The sequence below is a fragment of the Nycticebus coucang genome, chromosome 10, assembly GCF_027406575.1.
Source record: "Nycticebus coucang isolate mNycCou1 chromosome 10, mNycCou1.pri, whole genome shotgun sequence".
Lineage (NCBI taxonomy): Eukaryota > Metazoa > Chordata > Mammalia > Primates > Lorisidae > Nycticebus > Nycticebus coucang.
In genome coordinates, this window is record NC_069789.1 from 103,908,589 (window position 1) to 103,933,639 (window position 25,051).

At 54.2% G+C, this 25,051-nt stretch overlaps 1 protein-coding gene across 1 annotated transcript; it reads right to left on the reverse strand.

Annotated features, from left to right (window-relative positions):
* Positions 1-4,027: 4,027 nt before the first annotated feature.
* Positions 4,028-24,705, reverse strand: PEAR1 (platelet endothelial aggregation receptor 1). Its single transcript, XM_053607590.1, has 24 exons — positions 24,569-24,705; positions 17,096-17,172; positions 15,525-15,681; positions 14,837-14,941; positions 14,384-14,484; positions 13,184-13,276; positions 12,705-12,948; positions 11,883-12,003; positions 11,575-11,711; positions 11,282-11,494; positions 10,816-10,990; positions 10,609-10,729; positions 9,707-9,870; positions 9,511-9,613; positions 9,236-9,382; positions 8,901-9,026; positions 7,902-8,030; positions 7,669-7,797; positions 7,290-7,502; positions 7,006-7,094; positions 6,763-6,898; positions 6,549-6,623; positions 6,212-6,460; positions 4,028-5,704 (listed from the first exon to the last, which is right to left on the reverse strand). Exons 3-24 carry the CDS (start codon positions 15,620-15,622, stop codon positions 5,553-5,555), a joined length of 3,120 nt encoding a protein of 1,039 aa, XP_053463565.1. The 5' UTR covers positions 15,623-15,681; positions 17,096-17,172; positions 24,569-24,705; the 3' UTR covers positions 4,028-5,552.
* Between the last annotated feature and the right edge of the window lie 346 nt (positions 24,706-25,051).

The window sequence follows — 25,051 nt, forward strand, 5'->3', positions numbered from 1 at the left end:
TAGGGTGAGCGCGGACAATGTAAAATCATCCTAGAATTAAGCCCGGGAGAGCGGAGAGCTGAGCATGCTAGGTAGGGATCATGGCAGCTGAGGACACTAGGAAGGGAGAGACCAGATGAGGGCAGATCCAACCCTCCAAGGTACACCCGCCTATCCTGGAAAGAGAGAACACCTGGCGGAAGAGCCTTGCGAGCCCGTCCCGTTGGGTGGCTAGGTTCTATTCTCACCCCATCTATTTAGCTCCCTGGAACTCTGTGCTCTCAGTTAATACATTAATGAGTTGATAAGCCACACTCCTTAAAAATCTGGGATTCAAAGTCATCACCTGTCTGACCCTGACAGTTCTGCCTTCCTGGCTCATTTGAGTAAAGGCAAGATCCTACCAGTTGGGGTTTCAGACCACTGCAGTAAAGTGGATATCGCTTCAAAGTGAGTCACCCACATTTTTTTTGGTTTCCCAGTGCATATAAAAGTTATGCTTAACTGTATTTTGGTGCATTAAGTGAGCAATAGCATTATGTATGTTTGCAAGTACATACCTTCATTTACAAATACCTTCTGAGCCTTAGGCAAGTCATTATCTTTTTGACACAACCCTGGTGGAGGGTCTTGCCTTGATGTTGATGGCTGCTGACTAACCGGTGGTTGCTGAAGGTTGGGGTGGCTATGGCAATTTCTTAAAATGAGAAGAATGAGGTTTGCCACATGAACTGACTCACAAAAAAGTTCTCTATAGTATAGGTACAGGAGGCTGTTTGATGACATCTTATTCACACTAGAACCTCTTTCAAATTGGAGACAATGAAACAATTCTCTCAAACCCTTCGGACACTTTAAGCTGTTTTTTTTCTTTAGGAGAGGGGTTATTTGTTTGGTTTTTGAGACAGAGTCTTGCTCTGTCATCTTGGTTAGAGTGCAGTGGTGTTATCGCAGCTCACAGCAACCTCAAATTCCTGGGCTTAAGTGATCCTCTTGCCTCAGCCTCCCAAGTAGCTGGGATTACAGGTACCTATGACCATATATGGCTAATTTTTCTATTTTTTATAGAGGCAGAGTCTTGCTCTTGTTCAGGCTGATCTGGAACTCCTAACCTCAAGTGATCCTCCTACCTCAGCCTCCCAGAGTGCTAGGATTGCAGGCATAAACTGCCATGTCCCACCTTTGTTAACTGTTTATACAATATAATATTGTAAATTCTTTGTTGTCATTTCAACAATGTTGGCAACACCTTCACCAGGAGTAGATTCTATCTCAAGAAATTATGTTCTTTGCTCATCCCCAAGAAGCAACTCATCCACTGAGCTCACTCATTCAAGTTTTATCAGGAGATTATAACAATGAAGTCACATCTTCAGGCTTCACTTCTAATTCTAGTTGTCTTGCTGTTTCCATCACATATGCAGTTAGTTCCTCCACTGAAGTCCTGAACCTCTCAAAGTCATCCATGAGGGTCAGAATCAACTTCTTCCAAACCCTTCTTGGTATGGGTACTTTGACATCTGATGAATCATGAATATTCCTAATGACATCTAAATGGTAATCCTTTCCAGAAGGTTTTCAATTTATTTTGCCCAGATCCATCAAAGGAATCACTATCTATGGCAGCTATAGGCTTACAAAATGTATTTCTTAAATAATAAGACTTGAACATCTAAATTGCTCCTTAATCTATAGACTTTGGAATTGACGTTGTATTAGTGGGCATGAAATCAACATTCATCTCCTTGTACATCAGAGTCCTTCAATGATCAGGTGCATTGTCAATGAGAAGTAATTTTTATTTTTTTTTTTTTTTCAGTTTTTGGCCCGGGCTAGGTTTGAACCTTCTGCCTCTGACATATGGGGCCAGCGCCCTATTCCTTTGAGCCACAGGCACCGCCCGAGAAGTAATATTTTTAAAAGAATCTTTCTGAGTAGAAGGTCTCGACAATGGGCTTAAAATATTCAGTAAACCATGCAGTAAACAGATATACTCTCATCCAGGCTTTGTTGTCCTATTGATGGACCATAGGCAGAGTAGATTTAGCATAATTCTTAAGGGCCCTAGGATTTGTAGAATGGTAAGTGAGCACTGACTTCAACTTAAAGTCACCAGCTACATTAGTCCCTGACAAGAGAGCCGGCACATACTTTGAAGCCAGGCATTGACTTCTCCGCTCTACCTATGAAAGTCCTAGATGGCACCTTCTTCCATTATAAGCTGTTTTGTCTACATTGAAAATCTATTGTTTAGTATACCTACCTTCCTCAAGTATCTTAACTAGATCTTCAGGATAACTTAGGTAAGACTGGAAATTTCATCGAGCTGGGCATGGTAACTCATGCCTATAATTCTAGACTCTGGGAAGCCAAGGCAGATGGATTGCTTAAGTTCAAGATCAGTCTGAGCAAAAAATAGAAAAACTAGCTAAGTGTTGTGGTAGGTGCCTGTTGTCCCAGCTACTTAGGAGGCTGAGGCAAGTGGATCACTTGAGCCCAAGAGTTTGAGATTGCTGTGAGCTGTGATGACACCCTGGCACTCTATCCAGGGTGAGTTGAAATTACTCCTTAACTCATGGACAGTGGAATGGATATTGTGTCAGCAGGCATGAAAATAACACTAATATTGTCCATCTCCATCAGAGCTCTGGAATGACTAAACCATAAGGTCTTAGGTGTGGTGGCTCATGCCTGCAATCCCAACACTCTGGGAGACTGAGGCACAAAGATCCTTGAGCTCAGGAGTTTAAGATCAGACTGACCAAAGTGAGCCTTATCTATACCAAAAATAGATAAATTAGCCAGGCATTGTGGTGGGCATCTATAGTCCCAGCTACTCAGGAGGCTGGGGCAGGAGGATCACTTGAACCCAGGAGTATGAGGTTGCAGTGAGCTAGGTAGATGCTATAGCAGTCTACCCAGAACAGCAGAATGAGACTCTGTCTCTGGAAAAAACAAAAAACAAAAAACTTAACGTCTTTCCTTCCTTATGACAATATTCTTTCGTTAACCTTGCAAATCTTTAATCTCATGTACAAACCTCTGCTATCTTAGACCTTCTCTTTATTTATTTTGAGACAGAGTCTCACTATGTTGCCCTTGGTAGAGTATCATGCAACCTCAAACTCTCAGGCTTAAGCGATTCTCTTGCCCCAGCCTTCCAAATAACTGGGACTACAGGTGCCCGCCACAACATCTGGCTATTTTTTTACTGCAGTTGTCATTGTTGTTTAGCTAGCCCGGGCTGGGTTCAAACCTTGGTGCATGTGGCTGGCGCTGTAACCACTGTGCCACAGATGCCAAACCTAGACCTTCTCTTCTGCAGCTTCTCACCTCTCTCAGCCTCATAGAATTGAAGAGAATTAGGGTCTTGGTCTAGGGCAGCACCTGTGGCTCAGTGAGTAGGGCGCGGGCCCCAGGTGCCGAGGGTGGCAGGTTTGAGCCCAGCCCCGGCCAAACTGCAACAAAAGGTGGCCGGGCGTTGTGGTGGGCGCCTGTGGTCCCAGCTGCTTGGGAGGCTGAGGAGGGAGGGTCGCGTGAGCCCAGGAGTTAGAGGTTGCTGTGAGCCGTGTGACGCCACGGCACTCTACCCGAGGGCGGTGCAGTGGGGCTCTGTCTCTACAAAAAAAAGGGTCTTGGTCTAGATTAGGTTTGGGCTTTTCATGGAATGTTGTAGCTGGTTTGATCTTCTATCCAGACTACTAAACTTTCTCTGTATCAGCGGTAGGGCTGTTTTGTTTTCTTATCATTCATGTGTTCACTGGAGCTGAACTTCTCCTTTGCATTTACAACTCAGCTAAGGGGCACAGGAAGCCTAGCTTTCAGCCCGTTATGGCTTTCGACATGCCTTCCACGCTAAGCTTAATCATTTCTAGCTTTGGATTTTAAAGTTAGAGACATGTTACTCTTCCTTTCACTTGGAACACTTGGAGGCCATTGTACAGTTTGTAGCATTATTAATTGGCCTAATTTCTATATTGTTGTGTCTCAGGGAATAGGAAGGCATGAGGAGGGGGGTAGAGATGAGAGAACAGCTGGTCAGTGGAGCAGTCAGAAGACACACATTTATTAAGTTTGCTGTACTATATGGGCACGATTTGTGTGACTCCCCCAAAATTATAATGGTAATGTCAAAGACAGATCACCATAACAGATACAAATATAATGAAAAAGTTTGAAGCAATGCAAGAATTACCAAAGTGTGACACAGAGACAAGTGAGCACCTGCTATTAGAGAAATGGCACCAACGGTCTTGCTTGAAGCAGTGTTGCCACAAACTTTTCATTTCTTAAAAAAAAGCAGTATCTGCCAAGCACAGTGAGGCACAGTAAAGTGAGGTATGCCTTGAACTTTTCTCTGTCATCCTTCTTGCCTCTGCACCCAGCTTAGCTCCATTGTTGCCCCTGGGCAGATCCCCTGCCCCTGGGATCTTCCCACCTTTGACCCTCTGTGTTGCGCACCTATTGAAATGCCACCCTTTGGGGAAGGCTGCACACAGATTAACCATCTCCCTTAGCACTTAGTGCTTTCACTCAGCCACTTAGCCTTTGGGAAGCATTTATTGAGTGCCTACTATGTACCTGAGGGAGCTGATATTGAGCACAAACATAGGAGCCCTGCCTTCAAGGAGCTTACATTCTAGTGTGGCAGCCAGAGAGTAATCAGATTAGTCACATAAAGGAGCACACTGGGGAAGTGCCCAGCACCCTGCATGCCTTCTGCTGGGTGAACACAGCTGCGATCAGGGATATGAAAGAAGTATGCAGGTGGGGTGCCCACTGAGGAGGAGATGTGAAGGACAAGCCAGTGTTCCCAGGTGAGTGAGGGAGGAGAGCACTACAGATGTGCAGTCCCTGTGGTAGGAAGCCACATGGCAAACAGGAGACCTAGAGGCCACTGCATTGGAGCAGAGTAACAGAAACACAGGTCAAGGTGAAGCTGGAGAGACAGGCCAGGCCAGCAGGGCCTTTAAGGCTTTTGAGAGTTTTTATTCTGGCTGAAGAGCAAGGAGGCACTCATGAAGACTGTGCAGTGGGCAGTGTCCTAGCCATCTTGTTCTGGACTGTGCAGGAGGGGTTACTGAGCGAATGCAAGGGGGCCAGTTAGGAGCCTTTGCTAGAGATAATTGCGTTGGGCCTGCCTGTTAACAAAGGTACCTCTCTGAAATCACACACACACACACACAGAGACCCCCCCCCCCCCACACACACACACACACTGCCCAGCTTGGGCAGGCCCAGGAAAGATACTCAATATGCATTTTTGAAATCAATCTGAGATCGGAGTCATCCGACAACGTTCAACCCACCAGTTATGTACACAGGGCCCTGGAGCAGTCGGCCAGGAGCAGGGGGCCAAGAGAAGGGAAGAAGACATTCTGCTGACCAGCATCTTCTGTGATGACGCCTGGAAGCCAAGCTCCCATCTCTCCATGCACCTCCTCAGTTAAACATGTTCATGTCTGCAGCCTGGCAGTCCACTCCCTGCTCCTGGCAGGGCACACCAGGCTCTGTCCCCAGCCTCAGGAAGCAAGGGCCAGGTATGCTGGCCTCTGCCATACCACCCTGGCCTCTCAACGGTCCTGGCGACGAAGTGGAGGTGATGGGGGGTGCCGCACTGGAGGCAAGTCATAGTGTCCAGGAATATGGCTGTTCTTGGGTGAGTCGTAGTGGCCAGGGGGCAGGCCTGGAGGGAGTGGTGGCTGGGAGCCCACAGAGTCCCTGTCTGGAGATGGAGGAGACAAGACAAGAGGGTGGCTCCTTCCCCTCCCATCAGCCTCTGCAGCCCAAATAAAAGGGGATGGGGCCCAGCAGAGGCAGTTTATCCCCAACAGGCCATGTGGCTCTGAGCCACAGCCTCTCAGTTCCTTAGCTGCCAGTGAGTGAAGCCATTACAGCCTGCCCACTTCACAAGATATGAGGACACTTTGTCACCTGCCTGGTTCCTCGATTTTCTGGGTACCAACCCCACCACCACTCAGGTGCTACAGCCCGCATTTCAAATCATCAACCCTGTGAAGCAGGGGACGCCACTCTGTCTGATAGGCAAGGAGATGTGCTCGGAGAGGCAGTGTGACCTGCTCCACAGCAGGCCTGGTTTGGGCCCAGATCTGACCTTGAGGCCTCATTCTGGCAGACACATCATGCCATTGCCTCTCCACCTATCTTCCTTTTTTCTACCTCCCTCACCCCAGTTCTCTCTAGTCCCTGTCCTGATGTAGGGAGGGCTCACCATGGACCAGGGGACTGGGCTGCTCATAGGTGCCACTGTCTCTTTGAGGCTGGAGCTGCCACCGCCTCTGGCTGTCCTGGAGCTGGGGAGGCTGCCTGCAGAGAGAGGCTGAGGGGGGGCCTTTCATCTCCATGTAGCTGCTCTCCCGGGGCCCCCCTGGCAGTCCAGGCAGGTCCCGGATGGTGGCATAAGGGTTCTCACTACTCAAGGACACCACACTGGCACCCAGCCCCTCTTCAGAGGTAGGTCCTAAGGACAGAAGGAAGAGGTCAGGCTCCAAGGAGGCATCGGCTCCTTAACCCAGCTCAGCCCCTCCCTCAGGGCTCTGCACTCTCACCTTTATTGTAGAAGGAGCCTGGGCCATTACCATTGCTGTGGTCATAGGTATAGTTTCTGTCTAGGCGGCTGCCACCTGAGGAGGAGAAGGAAGCTGGCAGTCAGATCTCTGGTCCCCTCTCCAGGCCCCATCTCTGCCACTCAGACACACTGGAGGGGAGGATTTGGGGCTGCATAGACCCACCCTCCCCAGTCTGTAGCCTCCAGGAACCTACCTCTGTCCAGAGGCCCCAGAGGGGGCTCCCGGCGGTGCTTCCAGTCAGCAGGCAGCGTGGCATGGCTGTCATGCCCCTGGGCTCCACCTGGACGCTCAGGGACCTGGAGGCTGGCAAAGAGCTGACTGCCTGGAACCTGACAGGGGACAGTGAAAGGCAGAGCCATGTGCACTGACAGGGCTTTCCAGAGAACTGGGTCCGAGCCTGTCCCTTTATGGTGCGTCCCACTACCCCAGCACTGACCTTGTTCGGGGGTGGAGGGTTTGGGGAGCACTGTGACAGGGTGTGGTAGCTGGGGTTGGAGTAGTAGTGACTGTGGCTAGGAGGGACATCTGTACAACAGACACAGGGTGGGTTCAGGAGCAGGCGAGGCCCAGGAGCATCTCTGCCCCGGGAGGTAATGAGGCTCCCATGACCTCCCCTCCTCCTCCCCACTTCCTACCTTCCCGGGGGTTCACGCCCAGCACCCCGTCTGCCCTTGTGCCTATGAGCCGCCCCTCATCTGTACCCCACGCCCACCAGCTTACCTGGCATGACATACTCAGAGCCATCCAGCCGCCCACTGCTGTAGGCCACTGCCAAGTGGTGGTGCTCCTTGCCTTTTTGCCAATGGCGGTAGCCAATGAACAGTGCCACCAGGGCCACCACGAGGGACCCCAGTACCGCAATGCCAATCACTGCACCCAGTGAGTTATAGGCCACTGGAGAGGTAGGCATGATGGTGAAGGGCTCCTGGCTTCCTATATGGGATGGGGTGGTCCCTTAGAATGGAGTCAAGGCTCAGCTGGTGAGTTTGGGGTACATGCATAGGAGACGTGCCAAGAAGGGAGGCAGGAGTGGTAATAGGGGCCTAGGTGCTCATTCCCTAGGAACAATGGAATTGGAGAGAGGGGGCTAAGAACTCACCGATCCTGCAAGGTACACCACTATGGCCTGGGGGACACACACAGGCCCCAATCTCTGGGTGGCACCTTTCTCCAGGACCACACTGGCATGGCTGGGAGCAGTTGGCACCAAACATCCCTAGAGGGCAGCCTGAGGAGGCAGCAGGCAGGCAAGCAGCAATCAGAGAGGCCAAGTCCTCTTTGGGCAAAGGCTAAGCTGGGGACAGAGGCATGGAGTTTCCTTTCTGTTGGTACCTTCCAAGCAGTGGTGTCCAGTCCAGCCTGGAGGGCAGACACAACTCCCATCCTGAGGGTGGCAGGTACCGCCATGGTGACATTGGCAGGGCTGGGCACAATTGGCTCCCCAGAATCCTGGGGGGCATGCTACAGGAGAAAGGGACCTGTCTGGTGGGCAGAGCCAGCCCCTCCCAGATCAACTTTCAGCCCCCAGCATTACTGTGGCCTTCCTGGGGACACCAAGCCTTGAACAGCACCTACACACCAATGACTCACAAATGCTTAGTTCTTCCGTGTATTTTAGATCCACATGCCCATCTACCTACTTAACACCTGCACTTGACTAATAGCCATTTCAAAATAATGTATCCCATGCCCGACAATCAAAGGCTTCTGAATTATGCTGAACAGCTTAGCTCTGGACCTTTTTTATTTTTAATGTAAGAAAGAAGTAAATGTCCATCCTATTTAAGGCATTATTTTTGCGTATCTGACTCTGGCAAATAATCTAACAGTGACTGTTACCAAATTCTATGGAAAAACTCTTTACTGAGATCATCTCCCTTTTCCCCTGACCACTGAGGACCTTAAATCCAGCCTATTTCATATTAATAGCCTTTCATTTCCCCTTTTTAAATTTTGTTATACTCAGCTTTCTTGGACTAATCTTTTCCATGATCTTCTTGATATATTTTTGTGGGAGAGAGGCCTACTAAATAAATAGTGAAAAATTCAGAAGAAAAAAAAAGAATATGTACAAAATGGAGCTTAAGAGTCCTCCCCCTCCCCAATAAAACTATTGCTCTTTCCTGACCTGTTTATTGCTGCATCCTCAGGACCTAGAGAAGCACCTAGCATGCAGGTGATGCCCAGTAAATACTTGGTTATGTAGGTTATATAAACAACTAAATCAAAGTGGGGCCAGAGGCTTTTATACCCAAGAGAGGGGAAAGCCTCTTGTCCTCAGCTCACCCACTCAGCACACACATGTGCTCAGATACAGAAGCCACCACATACGTTGGGAGCAGTCTGGGCCTGTCCAGCCAGCCAGACAGTAGCAGGTCCCGTCCAAGGGGCTGCAGGTGGAGTGGTTGGCACACTTGCAGGGCACACAGCGTTTGCCATAGCGGCCGGGCTGACAGGCTACGGGAGAAGGGTGCGTGGTAATTGAGGCAATGGCAAACTCTGTCTGCCCTTGCCACGGCTATCTCCCCCAGCCTTCCCACTGTAGCAATTGGCCTGAATAGCAGGGTCAGGGAAGAGACCAAGAGAGGTAGAGTGGGGGCTTCTGCCATCTGACACTGCATGCACCCTGCTACGGGCAGGTGGTGGTGGGCAGTAGAGAGCCTCACGTCTCTGGCAGGAGGGGCCTCGGAACCCAGGTGCGCACACACAGTTGCCGCTCTCACGGAGGCAGGTGCCCCCATTCTTGCAGGTACAGGTGTTGCTACAGTTGGCTCCCCAGAAGCCCTCAGGGCAAGGCAGGTGGCAGCGGGTACCTGTGGGAGAGAGAAATAGAGTATGCCAGGCCTGGTTCCCTCCTGTTCCACAAGGGCTCTTCTGGACACATTTCCTGGGAGACACATCCCCCAACTCCACAGTAGACCTGGGGCCCTAGAATGCTCACCCATCCAGCCAGCTTGGCATTGGCAGTGTCCATGAATAGGGTCACAGTCATCAGAGTGCTCACAGTCACAACGACTGGCACAACCTTCACCAAACTGCCCCTTCTTGGAATGGAAGTGAAGAGTAGGGTAGGCCAGTCAGCTAGGGGACACCATCCCCTTCCCCTACCCACCCCAGACAGATAGGCAAGCACTCACCGGGCAGGGATACTGGCAGTGGGCCCCCTGCCACCCTGGGGTGCAGGTACAGGCTCCAGTTTGGGGGCTACAGACTGCCTCGTGGGCACACTGGCAGCTGGCATTGCAACCAAAGCCCCAGGTTCCAGGTATGCAGGGCACAGAGCAGTTACCACGCTGCCAACCTGGAGGAGGGGCCTTGTGGTGGGTGTGGGCACCTAGCTCCCCTCCTGAGCCAGCACATACTGGGTGTTGGCTGTGCTGCAAGCTGCAGTGGGATGGGGTACTCCCCCCACCATACAAGACAGGAGCTTAGTAAAGTAAACTGGGACATGTTGCGTAGAAGGTTAAAGGCCTTTCTGGGAAGCACCACCCCATTCTGGGTCTTGGTTGCCTCTTCTAAAAAATGAAGGGGTTGGCAGCAAACCCAAATGCTTACAGAGGCCTGATCAGGTAACTAAATGAGTCGTCCAGATCCCACATAATACAGTAGGGAGTAGTGGGGACTGGGGAATGGAGCTTTGGTAAATTTCAGAGAGAGCTATGGAAACAAAATACAGACTGTAAAATAAATTTAAAAAAATACAGCTTGTCCTAATTCAGCCAAAAAGTTGCGAACGTGCCACCACTAATAGACTGCAGAGGCCTTTCCTGGCGCTGCAGTTGTGTGTATCCGTGTAACTGAGGGTAAGGACTGTTCACTGATGAGCGGCCTCTGGCCTGGGCCTTTAAGGACAAATAGGATTTTTGTAGTTGAAGAAAAGCTGAGTGGATATTCCAGGAAGGAAACAGCCTGGATACTTTCCCACCGCCCAGCTGCTGCGCGGTAAGCTCCGCCCTCGCCCTTCAGCCTTCCGCTGCCTTAGGTTTGCGGTACCCTGGAACCGTCCCACCTCCCCGCCCCAAGCCCCCTGAGCTGTTACCTTCCTTGCAAACGCACGCGCCGTCGATGGGTGAACAGGCGATGGCATTTTCGCACGAACACCGTGTGGAACAGTTGACACCGAAAGTGTCGGGCGGACAGAGGCTAGCGCAGTGAGGGCCCTGGGAGCGGGTGGGCGGGCTGGTGAGAGGGTGGAGCCCTCCCTCGGCCCTCCCCGCACCTCCCTCTCCCCTGGCCGCGTCCTCACCGTGTAGCCTGGCGCGCACTGGCAGCGGCCGCTGGCCGCCTGGCAGGTGCCGCCGTGCAGGCAGAGACAGTGCTCCTGGCAGCCCGGGCCGTGCGTGTCCTGCGGGCAGCTCTCGTTGCAGTGGAGGCCTGCCCAACCTGGCAGGCACGAGCACTCCCCGCTCATCGGGTGGCAGCTGCAGGAGGGGTCGGGGCGCCGGGCGGTCTGAGGTGGGCGGGGTGCGGGGAGCGGGGCAGGCCAGTCTCCCGGAACCTCAGCCGGGCATAGCCAAGCAAGGGGACCCCGGGGAAGCTGCGGCACGTGCTTCTGCCTCGGCCCGCCTCGCCCCGAGGCCCCTCCCTTTTCCCTTCCTTGACCCTTGGGCACTTGGAGGTGCGCCTGGTGCTCTTCGTGACTGTGGCGGCTCCAGTCCCCAATACCTCCCCTTTGGCCTCCAGAGCCCTGGACTACACGTCCCATGGCCTACCTGAGGCTGTGCTCCGGCTCACAGGTGCAGGACTCCTGGCAGCCCAGGCCATAGAGGCCGTCGGGGCAAAGGCGCTCGGCGCAGCGGTCCCCAGTGAAGCCGTGTTCGCACAGACACGCGCCGTTGGCGGGGAAGCAGCGGGCACCGGGGGCGCAGTCGCACGTCTCCGCGCAGTCCTGTCCGAAGCGGCCAGCAGGGCACTCCTCACGGCACCTGCGCCCCGGCCAAGTGAGTCCGCTGTGCCACCTCCTCCAGCCACCTCCACAGCTCCCGCCCGCGCAGCCGCCACTCACCGATCCCCGGTGTAGCCCGGAGCGCAGCGGCACTGCCCCGTGAATCGGTCGCAGAGGCCGCCGTTGTGGCAGCGACATTCCTGGGAGCAGTTGGGTCCGTGGAAGCCCTCGGGGCAGGGCAGGGAGCAGATGGCGCCCTGCAGGAGTGAGAGATTGGCAGAGCCCCAGGAGCCCAGCCCCTCCCTCCCATAACCACAGGAAACCTTGACACCCCCGCACCCCTAAAGCCCACGCCCTCAGCCCTATTTAGAGCCACCCATGAAATGCTCCTCAGATTCATACCGACACCCACAGACTCCCCCCCATACCATCCAGCCAGGGGGGCAGCTGCAGGGGCCCTTGGAGACCTGGAAAACACCTCCGTTTTGGCAAGGATCGGTGCTGGGGCAGAAGAAGCCAGCAGTGCCCTGGGGACAGGACACATCACAGCTGGTGGACAAAGTGGGTGAGGTCAGTGTGTAAACAAGCAGTATTTGCCTCCCCTGCCCCCAGCCTCCAAGGGTTAGTGATTTACACCTGCCTTACGCTGCTGGGGTTTTGAGGTGTCAGAAAGCAAAGGTTTCCAGGAATGGAATTCAGGGACACCCCAGACAGTGCAGGTGAGGGAGAGCAAGGGGCCCTGGAGAGGCATGTCTCTTTCTCAAGCCCTGGGCTCTACCTCCTCACCTTTGCTCAGGCTGTTCCCTCTGGGGCACACCTGTGCCACTGTAGTTTTTCTAGAGGGCTCTGGGGGCTCCTCCCTAAAGCACGAGCCTGAAGGTGCGGGGCACCTTCTCCTTTCTGTGATGCCCCAGCTCTTCCTGTACCCTGCCTTGCAACAGGGTTCCCTGGACTGTCTCAGCCTCACCTTACAACACGCTTTCACACATAGGCTGCCTCATGTCTTCATGGCAACCCTTCGAAGCAGACAATGCTATTCCCATTTCACAGACAAGGAACAAACTCGTGAAAAGTCAATGATTTGCTCAAGGTCACTCCACTAGGGAGGAGGAGCGCTGGGACTAGGATCTTGGCTTCTAAACACCATTCCCATGTTTAGGACCCTGTCTGAGTCACCACATTTCCCTCCATATATCTATGTGGCCCTGGCTCTGCAGTCTCACTGATGTGATGTTGCCTCCATCACGCACCTGGGCCCAGTTCTCTCTGGGGGACAGAAGCAGGCTCCAGTCTGTGGATCGCAGGGTGCCCCATGGCACTGGCAGCTGTACTGGCAGGCAGGACCATAGTGGCTAGAGGTGCAAGGCTGAAGGCAGCTCGGGGGCTGCAGGCCAGAGGGGCAAGAACAGACCCCACTCTTGGGGTCACAGGAGCTGTTGTTGCCGCAATTGCAAGGCTTGTCACACTGTGGTCCCCACACTCCTGGGTCACACTCTGTGGGGTAAGGACAATGGAAGAGGGTCACCAGGGGTCTAGCCCCTTCCCAGCCTCCAGCTAATCCCTGCCTCTGTCTGTCTGACCTCCCCCCATGCCTGTTCTCTTTTCTAGAAAAGGCAGCTGGTTGCAATGGGGCTCTGCTGGGTAATTGCCCTGGTAGGCAGGGTGTGCCTCAGGGTCCTGTGTCCCTAAAGGGACAAGAGGCTACTTCCTGTGGTCACCAGTCACTCACCACTGGAGCAGTCATCACCTCGCCAGCCTGGTGCACACTGACATTGATTGGGTGCCACACAGCGGCCATGGACACACTCCTGGGCACAGAGGGCTAAGATAGAGATGGGTGTGAGTACACAGTGCATCCACCCGGCCCTACCCACCTTTCACCCTGTGACGTCTAACCCTGTCTTCTCCACACCAGGGACCTGGAGTTCTCTAAGCACCTATTCTGCTTCTAAGATATAGACAGACTGAGGGGCCACTCAGGGTCAGAACTTGACCAGATGCCAGGGTTCCTGGCTCCTCAGCCCCTTTTTGTGAAATTCTCAAAGCACCTTATTGGTGACATGGCATAAGGTGAGGGAGATCCTCAGGTGGGGTCTGACATGAATGCTGTCCTGAGAGAGAGAGTAGGGGCTGAGAGCCAGGGCAGAGGGAAAGGGCAGGGAGAGGGCCAGCTCCCACCTGGGGGATTATAGGGTGATGGGGGGCAGTGGGCAGGAGAGACTAGATAGTGACAATTCGGAAACATAATAACAGAGAGACAAGGACAGGAAGAGACAGAGCCAGGTCCAGACCTCAAGTCCTAAGACACAGTGACAAAGAGACACAGAGATGGCCCAGAGACTGAATGAGAGCTCTGAGGCAGAGAGATACTAAGATGGAGACTTCTTAGGGTCACGGACAGAGAGGATGGGAGAATCGTGGGGCCAGGTGGAGATAGGGGCGTGAAGTGGTGCTAGAGAAGGAGGTGCTGAGACCCTGAGGACAATACCAGAGGTGGGGGTACAAAACCCAAAGGGGCAGAAGAATGGCCCCACCCTGGTGGAAGCAGGGAGAACTCTGAAGGGTGGGCTAAACCAGGCCCCACTGCTGATACCTATAATCCAGCACTCTGGGAGGCGGAGGCGGGTAGAGTGCTTGAGCTCAGGAGTTCAAGACTAGCCTGAGTAAGAGCAAGACCCTGTCTCTACTAAAAATAGAAAAATTAGCCAGGCATTATGGCCAGTGCCTATCGAAGCAGCTACTCGGGAGGCTAAGGCAGGAGAATTGCTTGCTGTGAGCTAGGCTGAGGCCATGGCACTCTACCCAGGGTAACAGAGTGAGATTCTGTCTCAAAAAATACAAAAAAAAACCCAAACAAACAAAAGAAGGATGGGCTGAGCTGCCCCATTCCAGTGTCCCACTGCCCCTCCCTGGCCCAACACAAACTCACGGACACAGGCCCCACTGCTCTCATAGAAGCCCCGGCAGCATTGCAGGCGCCGGCGGTGGTCCGTCTTCACCACCTGCCGGTACACAGTCCGGTAGATGACCCTAGGGAGGCCGAAGGCAGCCCTCAGTGCACCCCCCTGAGCCCCATCCACCCTCACAGCAGTGAGGCACTGAGGAGGCCAGGGCATGGGGAATGCCCAACACCCTGGACTGGGGGAGCAGAGTGTTCCCTCCTGTCCCCCCACTTAGCCATATGTACATGCAATGTACCGTGAGTATGCACCCCAAACATGCCTGTCCATACACATACCCCACACAAACCACACACGCACCATGGTGGGAATGAGTACTTGAGGCCAGGAGTTTCCTCTAAATTCTAAAGGTTCTGAGAGGGCCAGGTTGAGGCAGCGACTCCAGCAGCCCATCTGCCCTGTGGAGGGGAGGGGGCACTCACGTGGGCTGGGGACAGATATGGGGGCCCTCCCAGGGCCGTTCACAGAGCTCCAAGGGGAACAGGCTGAAGGGGCGGGAGTGGGACTCCTTGGTGGTGATGGTGAAGCTGCAAGACAGGGAACTGGGTCAGCCCAGGGCAGGGAGGCCTCAGCTGGCACAGGGCACAGCGGGGAGTATGGGGGAGAGGGGTGGGCCACAGTGGGGATGACACCCAACATTTGAGCTTGCTCCCCCAGGCCTAGGATAGGAGCCCCTTCCTGCCCCAACTCTCAAGTCTGGAAGGCTTCTCCCAGAACTGGAATGTTCCTGGGACACCCCCAGCAGGGCCCCTTGGAACCCTACTGGACCAGGGCCTTGCATTTTTCTCCCCTCCCTTCCCTCCATGGGGAGGCTGAGCTAGAGCTGACTTTGGGGCCCAGTGGATGATGAAGTATTGCAGCATTTCTGGCTAAATTCTGCCCCAGGTCTTCTTTCCCAAACCTGTTCCCACATTCTTCCTAGGCCAGCCCCTCTGTGGGCTCCCACCCTCCCACTCTATTTTGCACTTGGCATCCCACAGGGAACAAGGGCCAGGGATAGTGACTGTAGCAGGGCCAGAGATGGGGATGGAGTCAGAGAAATGGGAGGGAGGGGAAAGGCAAGAGAAGGAACAAGCAGAGGAGCCCCAGCAGGCAGAACAGAGCTCTCACCTTTCCCAGAAGCTGCAGGCATTGGGATCATTGGGGTTGAGAGTTCCAGCCAGGCCCAGGCCCAGGGCCAGGAGGAGGGGACACAGAGGTGGCAACATTGTAGAGGCCTACACCGGCCAGATGCAGAGCAGGTGGGGGGCACTTGGCTGACAGAGGTCTGTGCAGGGGGCATGGAGAGGAAACTGAGGCTGCTGCCTCCAGTCCCCTGGCCCAAAGCTCACTCCTGAACACTCAGTGCACTTCCAAGCCTCTGGTCTTTGCTCAACCCTCATTCTTCACTGCAGTACTCATCTTTCAAGGTCAAGCTCAAGTGCCACCCCTTCTACTGTGCTCTGCTCCCTGACCCCCGTTGGCAGACCATCTCCACCCTTTCCTTCTGAGGTCCCCTAACAGCACTGGTCTAGTGCCTGTTTCCTGACCATAACTTCCAGACAGGGACCCAGTGGCCTTTGTCTCTGAATCCCCAGCCCCCAGCCTGTCCCCTACCCAGGGCACTTTGGTATTTTTACCAAAGTGTGAAACTGGAACCAGAGAGAATTTTAAGAGGGAAGCAGACTTGGTCCAACAGAGCAGTTCCAAGATGGAAGCAGCTGTGTCAAGTGGTGAGCTCCCCATCACTGCATGTATGTAGGGAGAAGCCAACCTGATGGAATATTGTCACCCCTGCTATGTGGGGTGGCAGTGGGGCTGGGTCCAGGTCCAGGTCTCTGAGGAGAGGCACCCTTCCCACCCTCCCCCACTCCAAACCACTGGTGTGGTGGAGCTAGCATCTCTTCCCAACTCTAGGATCAGTGACATCACACATGAGTGGCTTGAAATCAAGTGTGGGGAGGAGGTGTATTTACATCACAGAAACTGGCAAACACCAGAGCCCGTGCCCAACACCCCCATCAGCATAGTTGTTAAACGTCTGCCAGCATACTTCTGCACTGAGCTCCAAGTGCTGAAAGTGTTAGGGAGAGGCCTTAACCTGGACTTGGATTTAAGGAAATGCTCCCACTGCCCTCAGCTGTTTGGAAATGTGCATCTCTGCCTCTGCCACCCCTGGGTGGCAGGAAGGTCAGAACCAGGGCTGCAAATGAGCCTGCTCTCTCAGTACCAGGATTGCCTACCCTGTGGCTGCTTTCAGGTTCTGTCCTCCGTGTTCCTAGAACTTGCAGTGACTCCCTGCTCTACACCCCCCTGAGGCACCCACATCTGTTTATAATTTTTCTGAGAAGAGAGAAAGGTCGTGGTTGTTGGCCCCTCACCCTCTGAGCATTTCTGGAATGCTGCCCCGGCCCCACCCCACGCCCCCCACCCACACACTCCCAGGGTCCCCACAGCTTCCCAGCTCCAATCAGGCAGCCCTTCCTTCCCTCTAGGTCTGCTCCCTAACTTCACCCCAGCTCCCTGCTATGTTCCACCGCCTCCTTTAACCCTCCAACAGCCAAATCTCCGCCTGTGGCAAGCGTCTACCCACCCCATCAAGTCTGGCAGAGCCACAGTGCCCCTCACCATCACATGTCCAGCACAAATCTCTGCCCCCTCCATGCCTCCTCCCACCCCTCCTCTGTCCCCAGGTAACTCACCCGGTAGGGCCTGCAGCAGCTCAGCCCTCAGGGCCCAGGGACTGTCCTAGGGGATCTTGGTGCTCAGGATATGGAGCCTGAAAACAGGAAACAGAGCCAGCTGGGCTAGGGGGACAGCAGAGAGCATGATTACCAGCAGGGAGTAAGGACAACTCTGTCCTCCCACCACCCTAAACACAGTGGCTTGTCACCTGAGCGTGTAGCATGGTGGGATAGACAAAACCTGTCACAAAAAGGACTTGAGTTAAGGCACAAGGAGGAGGGGTCCTGTAGGCTGAGCTGTTGTTTAGTCCAGAGAAAATCCTTTCTCCCACTCACATCAGCCCCTACTCCAGCCCTGAGTAACAGCCAGTGTCCTGTTGCCTCCTCCCAACCAACTTCTAAGAGAAATGCTTCACCTGGGGGCTTGGAGATGGGCCTGGAAGAGGACAGAGGGCATGAGGAGGAATGGACTGACCTCCACACCCACCCCAGCTGGCTGGGAGGCTGGCTGGAGGGGTGGGGAGGTTTTGTTTCCCAAAGGTCCTCAGGGTGGGGCTGGAGTGCGGGGGAGGCATGCGCAGGCTAGTCCAGGGGCCAGAAGCCAGGGTGGGCTCAGGGGAGACCAGTGGGTGGTCCACAGGGAGGAGAAAGATAGGGTATGGGTCCTGGCAGGGAGAGGAAGGGTTTGGCCTGATCATTTTAAGACCCCAGAGGCAGGACACAGGCTAGACCAGGGCCTAGAGCCCCAGTCTGGCCTCCCAGGCTTGTTCCCTTCTAAGCCTTTGTCCCTGATGAGGGTGCCTGAGGCCACCCTTCCCAGGCAGCATTGGGCCATAAATGGGGCCCAGATGCACTCACAGAGGGGATGCCCGACCTCCCCACTTCAGGTTCCCTTCTCCTCAGACAGAGAGGAACTCTCCCCACCCTGATCATCCCTTATCCTCCAAGCCTCTGGTGTAAGGGACCTAAACACCTTGCCTTGCCTTGGTGAGAAGAAAAGTTGTGTGACCGCATGCACCCTTTACTGTGTTGGGATAGGCAGGGTGCTTCCAGATTCACATGGAGAATCTCATTTAAAGTTTATATCAGTTCATTGTGGTTGGTGTTATAGTCCACTTTAGAACAAGGAAGCAGGCACAGAGAGGGCAAGAAACTGCCCAAGACCACACAGCCAGTAGTGTCAGAGAGTGGAGATCCAAATCCAGGCAGCCAGCAGAGGCCTCCCCATGATTCCAGTCTTTCCTGAGCCCAGACGGGAAGCCCAGGGGCTCTGCATCTTCTTTTTAATAGCCTCAGTTCTGGGGGTGGGGGAGCTGGCAGGGGGTTGGACAGGAGAAGGGGATGGGGGTGGGGGCTGTCTCCAGAACATGATCAGAAGCGTGGGAACGGAGATGTGTTTACAGTCAAGAATGAGCTGACAGTTCTCTCTCCTCCACCTCGAGATGCAAATCGCCTGGGCTCCTGGCCAAGCCCTGAGGTCCCAGGCCTGCCTGCATGGCCCAGCATCCCTGCCCTCCCAGCCTCCAAGCCCACACAGGACCCACCCTCTCAGCCTCCCTGGTCTTCTCCAGGCTCATGCTCAGCTAGTTCCCTCTGGTGGGAGCCTCCTCTGCCCTCCCTGTGGGGCTTCTGTGGGAGGCGGGAGTCAGAGCTCCTGTGAACAGGAGAAGATCCACCTCTGCACACAGTACAGATGAATGGTGGGCTGATGGAAGTGAGATGGCAGGAGGGATGTCCCCCCACCTCTCTTCCAACTTCTCTGGGAAGCGGTGTCGCTTAGAATAACCCCTGAGCTCTGCACCTGTCACCTGTCCATGTTCAAACCTACATGTGCATGCTAGCCCTCTATCCCCTCATCTGTAAAATGGGGGTGATGATGGTACTTGCTTTGCAGGGGGTCATGTGGGTTGAATGAGTTAATACAGATAAAGCGCCTGGCACAGTCTTGGTAACAGCGTCCTCAGTCCCACTCCTCCTCCTGCACCCAAGGTGGCCCCATCCTCCTCCCCTTGGTGCTATGATGCCCTTTGAGTATTAATTCCAAGAAAAACTGTTTGTTTTTTTCTGAAGAACCCCCAGGATGATCTGGGAATGGGGATGGGAAGGGACCGCAAATGCTGACAGAGAGAAAGGAAGTGGAGGTGGGAGGGGGCTGAGGCCCGGAGAACTTGATCTCCCAGAAGGATGGGCTGTCCGCCAGGTGCATCTTCAAGCCAGAGGCAGCAGGCAAGGCAGGGTGCCTGGGCTCTGCCTCCTCCACCCCTGGGCCTGAGTGCCTGTGCAGCTCCTCTGCCCTCTCAGGCCTCAGTCTCTCCCCACTTCCCATAAGGCCAAGCTGTGTGGCCTCACTTGTGTCATGTGGGCCCTCTGATTCTCTATCTCCTCATCTGTAAAGTGGAGCTGCTGATTCCAGCAACCACCCTGGAGTAGAGCATTGTTGCTCAGGGGATGCAGATGCAGAAACAGAATCCCCATGTTTCAGTCTTCCTGCCTCTTCCATTTTGACTTTTGTTCTTCTTTTCTTCAGAAACTATTCGTCTTTTTTTCCTTTCTCCATCAGGTTCTTGGTCCGTCTTTCTGCCTCACTCCTTCTCTTCATATATATATAATAAATATATATATATATTTATTCATATATATAATATATATATATTTATTCATATATATATAATAAATATATATACACACATATATATATTTATTTATTTATTTTTTAGGCAGAGTCTCACTTTGTTGCCCTCGCTAGAGTGCCATAGCATCATAGCTCACTGCAACCTCCAACTCTTGGGGTCAAGAGATCCTCTTGTCTCAGTTTTTCATTTTTAGCTAGAGACGGGGTCTCACTTTTGCTCAGGCTGGTCTTGAACTTGTGAGCTCAACCAATAAACCAATCCATCCGCCTCAGCCTCCCAGAGTGCTAGGATTACAGGCTCCAGCCACTGCACCAGACTACTCCTTCTTTTCTATATCAAGGCTGCCATGCACAGTTGTGCGTGATATTCACCACACAGGGGCATCCACCTTCAAGGGGGGAGCAGTGGCTGACTCCGGCCATGATCCACTCACCAAGGCTTGCATTGTCACTTGGCTCTAAGGTTGGTTTACCCTGCATCTCTCTCATCTTTCTGTCTCTCTCTTTGTTCCTGTGTCTGCTCATCTGTGCCCTCTCCTAACCTGTCTGCCACAGAAACAGAATCATCTAGGGGCCCCTCTCAGCAGTGACAGCCCAGCCTGAAAGTGCCCCCCTCCCCCTCCACAGAACACACATGTACACGTCTGCACATGCAAGCCCCTCCTCCATCCAGCCAGGCCAGGCCCTAGGCACGCTAGGCATGTCTGCTGGACAGAGGACAGGAAGCCTGCACGCGCACCAGAGTGCGCCAGGGGCCGGGTGGGAAGGGACAGGGGTGAGGGGCCGGCCTTGTGCTCTCTATGGCTCAGGAAACAGAAGCTCGAGGGTCCTGGGTCTGCCCTGTTTACTCATCAGGAAATAAAGAAACTGCCGGGACTCTGACTCACCAAACATCTCTCGCATACCTACTAGGGACTGGGGCTGGTGCCAGTCCCACCCCTCAACACCATCCCGTATGGTACTGGCAATTGTTATCCCCGGGTGAGACAGTGAAGGGTCTCAGGTAAAGTGACCAATGTCCAAGTGCTATCTGGCCACCAGAGACAATAATGAGATTAGAATTGGTTTTCAAGGACAAAGAAGTGTGGAGGGGTAACACAGCTGGGGAGAAGCTCTCCCTCCAGCTCACCTTGCTCACCATCACCCCTAGATTACTCTCAGAAAGTATAGCTCTGCTCTGGCCACTGCCCCTATCTACCATACCAGTAGAAAGGATACCCAGGGTTAGCCTCATCAGGTGTCCAGCCTCACTGCCCCAACCCCGTGACCACATCACACTGGACAGCTTGCTGCCCCCCCCCCCCGGCCTCTTGCCACACAGCACTGCTGCCCAGGCCACTCCTAGAATGCCCAGGTGTACCCTGTCTCAAGGCTAGCCTCTTCCAGGAGCCCACTGGAACCTTCACCCATGTCTCCCTGCCCTCAAGGCTTTCCTGCAGGTTCTTAAGAGTCACCATGGGTCTCATGGCCCAAAGGAAACCTGGGTATTCTTCTCCCCTACCTCTCCCCTGTGCCTGGCTCCAAACTGGACTCAACACTTCCCCAACCCCAGCAAAGTCTTGGCACTAGGGCACTAGTGTCCCTCTTCTGGGGGCAGTGAAACTACTCCAGGCCAATGCAGGAGTTCACAGCCCCCGGGAAAACTTGGCTGATGGACCCTATCCTGTGTGTCTAGTGTCCTCACCAGGTTTGATGCTTGAATTTTACTTCTCTCCAGGCTCCATTAGTGATCCTGAGAGCTCCCAGATACCCCCTCATGGCTCCTGTTTCATGAGTCATTATGTTTTTATTAAGGTCCCCATGAGGGCAGGGCACTTATCTGCCTCCTCACCCTGGTATCCCAGCACTGGCCAGTACGCCCTAAATCCTTTCTGACTCTAGTAAGCCTTGAACTTACTTTTCCAGGAATGGGGGAGAGATGCTCAGATGCTGCAGCTTCTCCCCAGCTCCCCAGATAGCAGAACTGGGCCAGGGCCCTCAAGATGCAACAAGGTGTGTCCCTGGTGAGATGATGGAAAGTGGGCTGTAGGACGAACTTCCTGATGTCACAAAGCAAAAGGCCGCTCCAGCCTTGCCCTACTGACCTCCCACAGGAATTCCTCGGGGTTGGCCTCCCAAGTGCCTATGGCATGAGTGCACACTAGTGCAATACACTGAGTCACCTGCAGGGTGGAGAGGTGTGCCCACCTGGCCTGAGCGCTCATCCTGTGCCTCATGGCCCAGGGACAATGCCCCGTCATCCACTCCACACTCCTCCTCCCCCACAGATGGATTGGAGCTCAGATGCCACTGCACAGGATAGGGTGGGTGGCAGAAGCAGTAGAGCATGAGCACCCACCAGCATGTAGGCAGGCCAGGCCCCAGGGCCACCCAAATGTGCTTTCTCTCAGGACACCCATCTTGCCAGTGTGGATGCTGTAATTACTAATTACTAATTACCACCCCCTGTTAAATGTGTCTTGTGGGCTAGATCCTTTCTTGAAGTTCTCCCAACAATTCTATAAAGTAGGTACTATTATGCCTCCCATTTTGTATCAGAAGAAATATCTCAGAAAGGTTAAGTAACTTGCCCTAGGCCACACAGCCCACCAAAGTTGGAGCAGGGATTTGTGCCAGGGCTATCATGCCCCAAGCCTGTGCTGCTGCTTCCCTGTGATTCTCTTCTGCCTCCTTCTGTCTCCACCTCCCTCCTTTCTGTTCTCTGTCTAGGTCTCTGCTCTATTTTTCTCTTCCTTTCTTTCTTCCCTTTTTTCAGACGGGGTCTTGCTCTGGAGTGCAATGGTGTTCAGCCTAGCTCACAGCAACCTCAAACTCCTGGGCTCCTGCCTCAGCCTCCTAAGTAGCTGGAACTACAGGCACCCACAAGGCGTTTTCTATTTTTCTGTAGAGGCAGGGTCTCCCTCTTAGGCTGGTCTCGAACTCCTGGCCTAATATGACCCACCCCCACATCTTGTCTTCCCAAAGTGCTGGGACTGCAGATGTGAGCCACCATTCCCAGGCTGTTTTAAGTCTGCACTTTTCCCCCAGCCCTTGTTTCAGTGAGCCTCCATGCCTCCTGGCATCTGTGTCTCTGTCAGCCTGTTTGGGTATTTATGTCTGTCTCCATTTCTGTCTTTGACCTTCTTTCTCTTCTTCCCTGCCTTCTTTTCCACTTCCTGCTGGCTTCTTCCCCCATAGGTTGGGTGCCAGGAACTGACACCCTCCCCAGAGCTGGGCTCCAGGGCCCCTCAGAGTCCCAGGAGACCTCCTCTTCAAGGTTTCCAGGGCTTTCAGAGAAAAGGCGTGGAGCACAGTGGCAGAAGCCCACCTGGCCTCAGCCCCTCCCCAGCAGTATGTGTTGGGTTGAGGGTGGCAGCCAGCAGCCCAGTGACCTCCTATCTCTTTCCAGGTTTCCGATTGGCGGATGGCGCTGCCTGGAGGACCAAATTTCCTCTTCTGAGAGAGTCTGATAGGGAATGTTGTGAGGGAAGAGGGCGGAGAAAGAGATGCCAACCCACAGCTTCACCTCCCAATAGAGAAATAGGAAGGCAGAGCCAGGAGCCTGGGGACCCAGCTCCTAGCAGCAGGGAGGGCAGCCCAGCTGCAGTGGAGACTATAGTGGGTGGAACTTGGGAGGCCTCAGAGTGGGAGAGGCAGCAGCAGTGGGGAGATTCTGGGTACACACACCCTGTTCACAAGCACATACAACAGGTGCTCCACCACCGATTGGGCTGTGGTAGGGTTCAGAGAACAGCAACTTCCACAAGGCCCAGCTTAGGCCACGGTTGAGAGCTGACCCCTCGACCAATCCTGCCTAGAGCTGAGGCCTGGCTGAGCCTGGGAACTTCAGGCCAGCACAAGCTGTTCCCTTCCCCCGGGACTGGGGTCACAGCCCAGCCCAGGGAGAGGCCACTCATAAAAGGCCAGATTGGAGCAAAGAGTCTGCTACTGGAGGCTGGAAATGGGGGCGGGGTGAGAGGTGGTACTCCTGGCCTACGCTCCTGGGGACTCACCTCCATCCCCAAAGACACCTGGCTCTCACACTACTATAGACCAGACCATCCACTCCGGGAGCCTACTTGCCTGCTTGCTTTGTCTTCTTCTTTTTTTTTTTTTTAAGAGAGAGAGGGGGTCTCGCTTGCTCTGTTGCCCAAGCTGGAATGCAGTGCTACCATTGTGGCTCAGAGCTTTCTGAAAATCCAGGTGCCTGAGACCTTGAGCCAATTTTCTAATTCTCATAACCTGGAAGATTTGAGAGCGGAGAGCCTGCAGACCTGGCCTTCCCTACATCCTCTTACATTTCCCCCTGGTGGGAGCCACAACTGACCAGAGACTGTTCCAAGCAGGAGATGTGTCTGCTCACGTAAGCTTGACAACCCCAAGAGGTAGGCACTGTATTTTATTATTACCCTTTAGAAATGAGAAACTGAGGCACAGAGATTAAATCTCTTGACCAATGCCCTACAGCTAGTAAGCTGCAGAGTGGAGACTGGAATGTAGGCAGTGTTCACTCCAGTGTCCACGCCCTTAGGCTACACTTATTTTGAGCAGAGGAGAGAATGGGGTGCCCTCCTCTCCCGCAGCCCCAGGAGGGCACAGGGAGTGAGTGCAGGTGGCTGCCCCGGACTCACAGCGTCTCATCTCACGTGCCATTTCTATGCGGACGACTCATTCAGCCCCTTTGGACCGGCTCCACTGCCTCTCTTCCCCACCTTCACGTCTCTCTTCATCTGTCCTGGCCCTACTCCTCGCCCAGGGGTCTAGGACTCCAGTCGAGTAGGTGGGCTCAGGATCCGCACGCCCCTTCTCTGGGCAGGGTGCTCTGGAGGCCACCACCCAGGCCTCCTTCGGCCGGGGGTGGAGGGCACTCAGTGACTCACCTGCCTCGGGCCCCGTCTCTCTTCGGGCCTGGGGTGGGGACGGCTGGGAACAGCAGGGAGGAGGGCTGGGTGGCGGAGGGCTGGTCCCGGCCTTGATCCCCGGCTGTCTGCGCCGGCGGCCGGGAGACTTAACTGCAGGGCCGGGAGGGGTGCGGAGGGCTGGGGGCAGGAAGGGGGTGGGGACTCGGGCCCTTGCCAAGGCAGGAAGTTTTGACAAGGAAACTGGGAGCGGGGGAGGGGAGCTCCGGAGCGCCGGGAGGGAAAGCGACGTCGGGGGCGGGACCGCAGAGGTCGGGCGGGAGAGGAGAACGGGCGGGAGCAGAGACCCTGACCCGGGGCCCCCAGCGGCTTGTACTGGCGGGCGGCCTACAAAATCTAATCCCTCGAGTCTCAGCTTTCCTGTCCGCAAAGTGGGGTCACAGAGAAGGCGATGAGAGCGCCTCCGCGGGGCGCCTTTCTGTGCCACCTCACAACCGCGATCTT

Bases quoted from the DNA above. Each gene is read 5' to 3' on its own strand.
- PEAR1 (XM_053607590.1), bottom strand. From the start codon at position 15,622: ATGTTGCCACCTCTGTGTCCCCTCCTCCTGGCCCTGGGCCTGGGCCTG. The intron at 11,712-11,882 runs GTATGGGGGGGA...TCACTCCTGCAG, and splicing joins GCTGCCCCCCTGGCTGGATG to GGCGCCATCTGCTCCCTGCC. The intron at 7,095-7,289 runs GTAAGCTGGTGG...TCTGTTGTACAG, and splicing joins CTCTGAGTATGTCATGCCAG to ATGTCCCTCCTAGCCACAGT.